At 39.1% G+C, this 12,203-nt stretch overlaps 1 protein-coding gene across 1 annotated transcript in view; it reads left to right on the top strand.

Moving 5' to 3' along the window:
• Positions 1–6,282, top strand: part of PAX1 (paired box 1) — a 116,922-nt gene extending 110,640 nt beyond the window's left edge. Inside the window, exons 5-6 of the mRNA XM_015827002.1 lie at positions 3,984–4,082; positions 6,110–6,282. Coding sequence (XP_015682488.1) covers positions 3,984–4,082; positions 6,110–6,282 — 272 coding nt within the window. The remainder of the gene's footprint in view (positions 1–3,983; positions 4,083–6,109) is intronic.
• Positions 6,283–12,203: the final 5,921 nt, after the last annotated feature.

The following is a 12,203-nucleotide window of genomic DNA, read 5'->3' as shown; positions in this document are numbered from 1 at the left end:
AAGAAAATCCAAACTATTTGAATTGAGTGGAGCATGTAATATCAATTTTATAAATATAATTACATTAATTATTAAGATTTGTGTTCAGAGTATAAAGCAAGTGCAGGGATCTCAAACTCATGGTATATACCCCCTCTAAGTTATTTTCTATGGCCTGCAATGATAGTTTGTGTGCTGATGATTTTGCCCATCAAAGCCATCTTGCTGAGCATGTCAGCGCCCCAAGACCTCTTATGCCAAGCGTCACAACACTCCAGGAAAGCCCTTCCATCTCACGCTCTGCTGCTTCTACAGTAGCACAGTTCTCTTCAGGGGAACTAAAACATGGCCAGGGAAGAAGGGTTGGGAGGCTGGAGCTGCCCAAGGGAGAGAAGGAGAAGGTGGCTGAAAAAGGTATTTGGCCAGTTCATAGTGGGATGTGATGAATGTGTACCTAATGCTGATGGAGTGCTTTGGCTAAGAGCTTTAGATGAGCCTTTCTTGGCTCACATACTCCTTCTTTTATTACTGATTTTAACTAATCCTGCTATTGCAGTCCAAGGAACTACATGCAAGAGTGGCTCTGAGGTCTCACACACAGATGTGCTTCCTTTACACATCTTGTTGAAGGAAGCAATACCAGCAGGTTAACTGCCAGCCTTTTTGGCAAACATCATCTGCCATTTTAATATGCTCTACATCAACATATCTGCACCTTGACTAAGTGTTGCCTTTGTTATCACGGGGAATTAAAATAATGGGTACTGCAAGCAGAGCAAGACTAATGTATAAACTACATACATATCTTTATTATGGCCAGAATACAACAATCAACAGCAGATGGAATAATAAAAAAAAACCCAGCTCGTAACTAGATCATTGATGTGATCAAGGTGTGTCTGGTTTTACAGATGGGGATAACAGAATTTGGCTATATTCGTGGAAACGGATCATACTGGGCTGATAAAAACAACTGTATATAAATCAAATCAGAATCTCTGTACTTTGTCAAATAGGGTGGTAATAGGATGGGCCCTTGTAGCCTTATAAAAATACTATATAGTAGAGCATGAACTATGGTTTTGATAGACCCTTCTCCATTATGGCACAATCTCCACTGTGGTACATGGAAACCTTTTTGTATCTGCCCTCAAAACCTGCCTTAGGGAGTTTATGCAGTGCCCTCTGGAGTTTAGGGACGTTTATATGGTGTAGATACTTTGCTCAATATTTAAGTTGTTGATAACTGTTTTAATAAAGAAAAAAAATGGTTGATGAACTGATGATTCCTTCAGAGTCTCTGGATTTTTGAGATATCTGAAGTGGTTTGGTGTGCTCAAAAAGTTGTTATGAGGTAGGCCTCCTTTATAACAAAATAACTACTGATAAGTAAATTTCATTATTCAACAGATTTTGAATCCAGTGTTAGCATTTGTAGTTCACTATTTTTTTAGAATATCAGTGAAATAGACTTGAATCCAATTCCTGATATATTGAATGTAATGTATAATTGAAATAATCACTGATTTAGCTACCTGCATGACTTTAGGATAGTCACTCTTCTCTGCCCAGCTCACTTTACAGGGTTGTTGGAGAAAATAGGAGTCTGGAGCATTATGTACAAAATAAAGGTGAGAAATAAAATAATAATATGCATTTACTATGCTATATTGCTCTGATTATGACAATGAGAAACTATGATTATACAACTGTGGTACAATGATATTTGCTTTGTCCTTGCATCAGTAGATTTTTATTTGTATACCAGGGAACCCTTGAAAGGCTCTACAGTTATTGATAAAATTTCAGTGGACAGTTAATGAAGAGCAGAAAAGAATTTTTTAACTAATCACTAGCATATTATATCTTATATCTTAAAATCCTGGAATACTATTGTTGGGGGAAGCCTTGGAATCCAAACTCCCTACTTCATGCAGGAACCCAAGTTTGTTCATGACAGATGACTGTCCAATTTATTTCAACATATCTCATAAAACAGAGCTAATGTTTCACTCTCATAACTACTTTGATACTTGAGAATTTTTTTTTCTAAAATTCAACAGGAATCTGACTTCTTGAAAGATAAATCCATTATTCTGTATTCTGTTCCAGCTTGTTGGGTGTGTTCTTCTTTACACTCTCAATTCAGGGATAAAAAGTCCATCATTCATTAACTCATTCATTTATGAAAGCACCTTTCAACTGTGTAACCAACTTTCTGGATTCTGGTTGCCACTCCTAAGATAACTTTCTTGACCAGTGGCATCCCCAGAACAAGACTTTGAGGTGGATATCTAAGGCTCCACTCAGTTAAATGACCCAAAATGTTCTCAGATGCAGGAGAATTGGCTTATCCTATTATGGAGAGAAAAAAAATGCTTGCTACCCTTTAAAGAAAATCCCCATCTAAGACCATCTAGTCCAGAATTAAGCGTCCTGCTTCTCTTATTTATCTCATTATACACTTAACCTCAGAAGAGGACTTTCATAATAAATTTAGCATTTTAGACAACCTAATTGTATGCCCTAAAGCAAACTAATTGTATGCCCTAAAAAAAAAGTTCCACAGAAAATACAAAATAATTCATCAGATGTGAATGAGCAACGTAGATTTCTTGAAATTTTCCTTCCTAGAACATGCTCCTATCTAAATTAAACATTGTAAAGTTAGATTATATTCTCAGATTTTAAATCAGTGGAAGTTAAAAACACTAACTTACATTATTGGTTTAAGTAGTAATATACTGCATATTCCTTCCATGCTTTGCTATTTAATTTTAAACAAAATTGGGGGGGGGAAAGCATTTTAACTTGGTTGTAAACTTTGCAGTTTAAGTACATTATTTTAAGGGTTAGTATGCATTTCCTTTACTGGTGAAGTTAAATGCACTATGTTTGCCTACAATATATTCAGAAACTTTTTTAAAAGAAAAAAAAATCTTTTTTTAACATTCATTTTCAGCCGGTATATTTTTCCAGTACGAAGGCTCTGCTTTTTTAAAGTCCTACCTAGAAAATTTTCAGTTACATCATTTGCACAAATATGTTGTTGTTAACATTGAAAAACCTCTTTGCTTGCAGTTGTATATTTTATTTGGCTAAAAAAGGTGCCCATGTCTAATACATCACATGGCCCTTTGGTGATACTATTTAAGCTAGAAATTCCAAAACTCACAAATACCGAATAGCCAAATGTTCCAAGGCTCTCCTCGTACACTAAACATGCAATATATCTCCTCCTTTTCCAAACAGAAATAGATTTCCCTCTGATTGGTTTGATAAATTTGACCCAAGATTTCCATTTGGAGTTACTGGAGTTCCTACTGTTTTTCTGTGTGTTGGTGGGCCAAGCCCTAATCGCCCACATCTCCCAGGGAGGCCATAAATTATGGCAATGAGATGGAGCTTTGTATTCCTTCTGCTCAGAAGAAGGCAAATCTGCTGCAGCATTATTTTGACAGCCCTGAATTTAATTCATTGTTTTATGACAGATGGTAAAAGCGTACATGCTCATAGTACTGATTTATGATCATTTGGGTCTGGAGGATTCTATAATTTGCAAGTAATGTGAAAACAGATGGATAGACAGACACTAAAGTGCAAGCTGACCTGTACATTCTCACTGCTTGCTCCAAATGGCATCCATATGGCCCTAAACTTCATGCAAGGAGATCTTGATTAGCAGAGCTGGAAGTGTTTTTCATAAAACGGGCTTCAGTTATTGGTGGGTGGATGTTACTTCAGCCTGTTCGAGGGTCTTTCAGGGATCTAACCCTGGGTTTTCCAGTCATCTCATGATTGTGGCAACTTTTTCCTCAATTAAAATGGAAGGCATCCTTTTGGCATTAAATGACCGTACAGTATCTTAAATGTAAGTGTGGGTGTTTAATTCCTCAAGGCTGCTTCTTATTTTAAAAAGTAATTTCAGGAGAGGACAATTTTCATTGAAAAACAGCAGGGGAGGGTTTATTTAATCCTTTACTCATTTTTGTGTTTTCTCATAGCCCTGAGTTCTAACATGTGGTTACAAGGACACATTCCTTTGCAGGGCATGTCCAGGGTGCGTATGGATTACCTCATTAGACCAGCAGAAGATAAACAGGGTCAGCCTCATTTCCTCCTCTTATTTCTTTGCCCAAAACTATCACTATCCAATTCTGCTCTTCACTTCAAGAAGGAGAGGTTCTGGGCTTACATTTCCATGCAATGCATTGTCTGCGGTGTGAAAAAGTAAGGTTATGTGCACTCAACAAGCCCATTCTCCCCAGATAAGGAAAGGGCATATCAGTACCTCAAGCAGTGAGCTGACAGCATCCTCTAAAGCAGGGGTCCTCAACCTTGGCAACTTTAAGACTTGTGGACTTCAACTCCCAGAATTCCTCAGCCAGCTTTGCTGGCTGAGGAATTCTGGGAGTTGAAGTCCACAAGTCTTAAAGTTGCCAAGGTTGAGGACCCCTGCTCTAAAGGCAGGTAAAACTGCTGAGTCCATGTAGACACGCCACAGCAATACTGTATTGTGCTACTTGTAGTGAAATTGGTTCCAAAAAGTAAAGCTCCCACCCCTGCAGCAATATGGGACCAAGTTACAATATTGGATTCAAAATGCACAACTGGATAACACTTTTATTAGACTCAGCCAAAATGAGACCAAAGTATATACAAGCTTTCAAGTAGTCCAGAACTCATCAAAAGAACAAAAACCTCCCCCCATAAAAGTAATGTTACAAAAGGCAAGAGATAAGCAAGTGAGCAGCATGAGAATTTAAAAAAAAATGGTCAGATGATCCAGTATAAAACCTAAATACATGCCTTTTTTCACTAGGGGTTTTTAATATAACTCAGCACCTGCTGTCTTGGCATAAAGTCTTGCCAACGTAGTGATATGCTTTCATTACTCTTGTTGCTATTGCTGGCTAGCAAATATTCTGCTCTCACTGATGGTGCCAATGGAGAGAATATGTTGAGCATGTGCAATATTTCCTCCCCCAATGTAATCATCCCTCCCAGGAATCTACCAAAGATAGATATTTAGTCTTTGTTTTTTATTTTTATTTTTATTTTTATTATTATTATTATTATTGTTGTTGTTGTTGTTGTTGTTGTTGTTGTTGTTGTTGTTGGCTTTTTTATGCCACCCTGAACCATTCAGGTTTTAGTTGGGTTAACATACTGTTAAATATCTGTTTTTAATCATCAAACCTATGTTCATGGCTCCATGAACATATGTTTTCAAAGTCATAATGTGGAACAGAATTCCAAAATATTTCCTGGTAGAGAAAACAACTTACATTCCCTGTATAAAAGTGGAACCCCATAGAACAGTGGTGGCGAACCTATGGCACGCGTGCCAGAGGCGGCACTCAGAGCCCTCTCTGTGGGCATGCGTGCCATGCCCCGGAGATGGAAATTGTCCCTCTTCAACTAGCCGCCCGCTAACTCGCCGAGGTCCCACGTGGCCAGATGCATCCCAGCATGGCTGGTTTCCTCCCCCCCGTCCCATCCCTCCTGGCCTCGCATGCTCACCTCCTCAGAGGCGGCTTCTCTGAACTGCTAGCGGCGGGCTGCGGAGCCCCAGAGTGCGCCGGTTGAGGGGCCGGCAGGCTGTGGCTGCTGATGGACACTGTCGGCCCCCATGCACTCACTGGCCTCTGTGTGTAGGGGTTGATGGTATCAGGCAGCAGCCACCCCGGCCCCTGCGTCACCTTGCCCTGCGACAATGGCACCCCCGCCCTGCCTTGCCTTGCCTTGCTTCACCCTGCAGGACAAGCCTCCTGCCCACCGCCCCACCTGCCAGAGACCCCCTGGATCTCCCCCAACCCTGCCTGGCCCCCACAGACATCCCTCCCCAGAAGCAACATCGAGGTAACCATGCCTACCTTGGCCACACCCACCCAGTTTGCCATGACCACCACAGCCACGCCCACCCAGGGGTCACGCCCACCTGGCACCCGTCGATAAATAAGTGGGTTTTGGGCTGCAGTTTGGGCACTCAGTCTCTAAAAGGTTCACCATCACTGCCATAGAATAACCTCTGGTTACCTATATGTGACGAACTCCAAATAGGATGAAACTGATCTTGTAATGCCTACCTCCTGGTAGTTAACGTAACTAAAATCTTTCCCTGTGACAGATTTTGAGGGAAAAGCGGATGCTTTCTGGATCAATGTATCATTCCTTAATGGAGCTGCTCAAATGTTTTGCTTTGTGAAGGAAAGCACCCCCTTAGAGCTGCTTTGTGAAGCAAGGAATCTACTTGCTTCTAATAGCAAAGACATCCACTGCATTGCTTACCACCTTACCTAAAAAAAGTTTCTGCCCCTGTGTGAAAGCCTGAAAGAGAGAGACAAAAGTCAAGAAAAAGGCTGCAAGACCTCAAGAACTGCTTCATTGAGGCAAATCATCTGTTGCATTGATTGAAGAAAATCACATAACCTCCGTGGCATGAAACTCTGCAAAGAACAGAAAGATAGCCTTATGTCTTCAAGGGGAACATGGAATATAACATACATTTCTGATCACAGAAGCTTAAGAAAGATATCCATGCAATTTTATCAAAAAGTGCCTGACCACTCAACCCACTACAGCACAACCAACACAAGCTGTGAAAGCCATAACATTGTCATACATCAAAAACATCTCAGAAACTGGCAACAGACTATTACAACCACATGGCATCCACTGCAGCACACAAACCAACTACAACCCTCCAAAACATCCTAAGTAAAACAAAAGACCAGCAACCCCAGGAGAAAAAACAGGAGATCTACAATATGCAATGTAAGGACCATAACAGCCACTATTTAGGACAAAAGATTAGCAGAGCGCATCCAAGCACACCAATGAACAGAAGACAAGATGAAAATTTCTCAATTTTACAACACACGGACAGATTTAACCATATTTTCAACTGGGAAACCATGAGCATTCCTAAACCAAGCAAAGTGCAAAAATGCTAGAGAATACCTCAAAGCCTAGCACTCAGACAAATTAGCCATCAACAGGCACAGAGAGGTAATTAACATTTTCATTATTCAGGAGACAATAAAAAAGACCAAAACATCTGCTCACCAGCAATCAATATCAAATAAGCAAAGATTAACATCAAGAGTAACACTAGACCTACAATCAAGAAGTAAACAATATCCCAATCAAGAATTACCAACTTAGACAAACAAGCTAATAATAAACAACAGGCTCATCAAGGTACCAACAGCACCACTCCCACCAACACTGACAGGGCAAGCCATTAATATATAAAAATAGAGCAAACCCCATTCCCTTCTAGCACTAATGATGTTACCTAGTTTGGTAATGAAAAGTCTGCAAGAAAACAGCCAACTTCAGAGAGCACCAAGGACCCCACAGTTTAACCCTGAGCTACAAATAATCTCTTCTATTGATAAAGGTATTCCAGGCAGGACTAGAAATGGTGCATCAAAGGCAACCAGATTAGGGACCCACAAGGTAAGACTACTATGGTTAGGCTCCCTTGCTTACGGTAAGAGAAGGCTGACAGAGATATATAAAAATTATGTGAGTGACACATATTAACCGGATCTATCCATGGAAGAAGGTGATAAAGTAGAAATAAATATTTCTGTTTTCCAAGGACACATTTTTAGATAATGTCCACAACTGAAACATTTAGGTGTACTTATACAGCTTTCTTTGCCCAAAGTACAGATTTCCCCTCCAGGGTTGTATTGCAACTTTCCATACTCCAGCAGAATAGGGACAGAATTATAGTTTAGAATTCAGTGGGTTTCAACTTTATACTGTGGACCCAAACACAGTTTGCAAATTAACAGAGTCTTTTTTTCCTTCTATCCATCCATCTCATATTACATTTCCATTACTAGTTAAATTCAGACAGAAAGCTCAGTTTATTTGAATACATGAAATTGTAATTAATAAATTGGCCTATAGTTAAAAAATTGATTCTGTAATGAATGAATTAAAGATCTAAAAAAGCATGCAAGACATAGCCTGCTTACCTGAGCGTCAAGCACAGGAAATCAGGAGTCCAGGCAGTTTAAATAAATATATAGGCTTGTTGCATGCTAACACTCTCTACAGAATCTGAACTACTAACAGTCAAAGGAAATTGGCAGTTGATAAAAGACCACAGAATTCAAGGTGGACTGGACTTAGGTCTCTTATGGGCGCAAAAAGTCTCAAGACTGATGACGCATTTGATCCCTCTGAGCCTGGTCATCTCCTACATTGATTTAATACTTAGAGGGATTTTTGAACAGATGTACATTGACTTGTTCTGTTAGTTTATATCATTTCTTCTAAATAATTTGTTTTGAAAATCCTCTTGATCTTTGAAAATTTTGTAACATATGGATACTTTGATTCAGACGTTATTTAGTTTTGGGAAACCCTGAATTTATTAATATTCATAAGATAGTCACCTCTAAAGGCATTTCAGAGTCCTTCTCTAAATTTTAACATTTCATTATTAATAAATTTTAGTATTTTGCTTAGGCAAATTGTACAGAAAGACAAACCTATCAGCTGCATTCTGTCTGATTCATCAATAAAAACAGCCTATTCCAATCATCCATTATATGACAATGAGGGCAACATGCTGAGATGATTGACAACTTTATAGGCATTTGGCATTTTTTATTTTGTTTTATTACAATATTTAAAAAATTAAAAAAAATAAGCTATGGGTATTATTTTTTCTTTTATTTTTCTTTCTTTTTGCTGGCTTGCATTAACTTGTCTTCTTTCCAATAAGTTTCCCAGAATTTATGCTTTTGCTTCCATTGTCCCCCTACTAGAAACAATTCCAAGTTTGAATTATTATTACAATCTAAATTAAAATCACAACTTTGGGACTCCCCTTTTCAATCAGAAAAATGGTACCAAGAGAAAGGATTTTTTCCCTCCACCCCTGCATTGCTATCACAGTCCAAATACTGCTGATTCCCTGGGACAACTGAGCAAATAATGCATAAGCATGTTAGTTCAACTGAATCTTTCTCTGTATACAAGTTTTCTCCAGAAAACATACTCTTTCTGGTAAAAGTGAGGTCACACAGATGTCTAACCACTCTTTTTTTTCTTTCATGGGACTTTTGCTGAATAACAGATAATTGAGTCAAATGTTCCATCATTAACAGCCATAGTGAAAATAAATTATTTTTTTCCTTGAAAAGCAGACTTGGAGTTTTTAAAAAGGGTGCATTGACTGAGAAAGACAGTTATAAAACTGAAAGTAAACTTTCAAGGCAAGTAGGCTGTCATCAATCTGGTTGTTGTTAGAGACATGCAGTATAGGTAAGAAGATATTAGAAAATGAAACATGATGACAAGTTTGCTTTGCTAAGATACGTTATGGTATTATGCCACTGGAAAAAGGAAGAAACCCATGCTATTTTATCTTGTTTTAAAAGCATAGTATTAATTTGTGGTTAGGTGTGTTAATACACTGCATGTACATCCTAGTCAATAGGGTATGGGCAATAATATGCTAGTTGGCAAGGTTACCTTTAGGTGATAGATCATATAGAATAGATAGCTTACATAGAATAGCATGATGCTCTATGCCATACTGACCAACATGTGACAAAATTGACCTTATTGTTTCCAGGGACTATTCCATTTAGCATGGATAAGACTATGGTAACCGTCTGATCAAAATCAATTTAGAAAAAGGTATGTTTGTTTTGGATACATTACGAAAAATTAAGAACATTAATGAAGTATATAAGGGAAATAGGAGGTTTTAAATAAGGTGCCACCTATGTTTTGGTAGTATCAAGAATGGATCTTGGAAAAACACACCTAAAAGAAAAGGATAGAAGTCAAAGAAATCAGAGCAAAAGTAGAATGGCTGCAGGAACAGATTAATTCCAGAGTGATTGGAAAATGTTATGTAAAGATGATATGGAAGTTGCTTGGAAAAGAGATGATGAGAAGATATTAAAGTACATTGTTGGAGATAAAGATGAACAAGAAGTTGAAAGAAGAGCCAATTTAACTAGCTCCTTCTCTCTTAACAGAGTTCTAAGCAGAACAACAGTTTTTAGTTAGTCCAAATCTGGGCATCATTATAATTTTACTCCTTTTGTTGGAAGAGAAAAATTGGGACCTATTTTTTTTACTTCTGATCCTTGAAACATTATCTTCAGATACCAACCTTTGACAATAATCAAAACTGTAATCCATCAAACTGTAATCCATCAAAACTGCTAAATGACCATTGCAGAAACTACAGGAGGCTTTCATGGTTTCTTTAAAATATATTTTGGAAGATGTTTGACAGAATTATGACCAAAAGGGTACAATAGGTGACAATGAAGCAAGCTGTTCCAAAGGTGGGAAATTTCTGTAAGCAAATGCCTGTTTCTGTGATCTCTCCCACTGCACCTCAAAGTAGGAGGGGATCTTCAGCAGAGATTCTTTCTTGGATTGGGCAGGCAGAAGCTATTAGGGAAATAATCTTGCAGATGCACAAGCCCTAAGTTTTTAAGATTCTATAGGAGATCACCAGATTTTGAATTGTACCTAGAAACATGCAGGCAACAAGTGGAACTCCTGTAGCAGTGTTGTTACATGGTCATAACACAACTGCCCCATTTGTATGTTTATTCAGACATTGAATCTTGCAGCAGATAACGTTTCCAGACGGTCTTTAAGAGGAACCGCATGTATATTGAACTACAATAATCCAGTTGTAAGACAATAAGCACATTGGTTACCTTCTCTATTGCCTCCTGCTGCAGCTACTACAACAGCTCTTCCAGAAGAAGCCATGAATCCAGGATACCAGGCTCAAGTTGTGAGCCTGGTACTCCAGAGGATAGTACTACTCCATCAAGAACCAAATTTGGTACTCACCCAGAATCACTACCCTGTCTTGCTTGATTAATGAAAAATGCTGCCTGCTAAGTGGCCAATATGCAGTGGCCAATTTACAGCTCCATTATAGCCTCCATTTTGTGTAGCCTGTAACAATATTTTGTAGATGCTAAGGACCTTGTCCAAGACCAGAGTGCTAAACACTGCATGGGTGCATATGCTGGGCCACAGGAAGCCCTCAGGAAGAGGACCAGTCTCACAATAAATAGCAGGCTCACCACCTACCTCAACACCTGTTTCAGCAGAAGTGGGGCCTGTGGACCAGTTCATGAAGTTGGTAGCCCAGGCTTCTTGTCCTCCAGGCACTCTTGCCTGCTGTTGTGCTTTGTGGTTGGCATGGCTTCTGTAGTGGCACTGGCTCTCTTGCAAGGTTGTGGAAGGTAAGGCTTGTCAGGGGAGGAAGGTTAGGAGGCTGGGGCTGCCTGAGGGGAAAAGAAGGAGGTGGCTGAGGAGGAAGGCCAGGTCAGACTGCCCTGCCATGAGGTTTCTCTGCTGGGCAAGGAGTGACAAAGACAACATGCCAGCAAGAAACCTTTGTAAAGCAAAAGAAGCCATTGCCGGGGCAGGAGAGAGAATGGAATGGGAGGGAAAAAGACCAATAGGAAGAAAGATCTTAGTGAGGTGAATTACCTATGTTGTACTATTCTAGATCTGCTCTTGGAAGATAATACCTATCAATCCTGTAATAAAAACAAATATTGATGTTCTATTGAATGACAAAAGTCTGCAAGGCAAAATGGTTGTTTTAAATCTCTGTTTCAGAAGTAACTCTGCTTCATAATAACAGCTTTTTTATTAGTAATAATAACAAGTTCCTCAAGAAGGTGAAGTTGTGAAAGCCACTCTTATCACAGGTGCTACTGGCTCATTCCTTTTCTGCTAAATCAGACAGCATGTGCAAGCTGTTTTCCTCTATGGGCTGCTTAGAGTTGAACTGTGGGGTCCTTGGTGCTCTCTGAACTTGGTTGTCTGCCTGCAGAGGTTTCATTACATGACCAGATGACATCTTGTGTTTTTCTCCAGCCTCATTAAAAAAAACAAAACCAAAGGCATCTGAGCTATTAAATTCCAAACTCCAAACCTGTTTTCTCCAAGACTGCACAAGTAGATATGTTATAGCTCAAAAGCTATTTTAAAAACACTTTAATATTTTTAATCCATTTGTATAGAAGGACTAGTGTAGAAGCTGTATTTTCATATTGTGGCAGGAACAAATATGCTGTTCAGTTTTGTATGGTAAAAGGATAGAAAGATTTCCTTTGAGGCTTTCATCACCCATTGGAATGATTTGGATATCCATGGGGTATTATTTAATAAGTGGCAAACAAACCCCCCCCCCCAGAGATTGA

This window comes from Protobothrops mucrosquamatus, unplaced genomic scaffold (assembly GCF_001527695.2).
Source record: "Protobothrops mucrosquamatus isolate PMUCROS unplaced genomic scaffold, P.Mucros_1.0 scaffold_213, whole genome shotgun sequence".
In the NCBI taxonomy this organism is placed as follows: domain Eukaryota; kingdom Metazoa; phylum Chordata; class Lepidosauria; order Squamata; family Viperidae; genus Protobothrops; species Protobothrops mucrosquamatus.
Note: the sequence above shows the minus strand (reverse complement) of the source record. Positions and strands in the feature narration are given on the sequence as shown.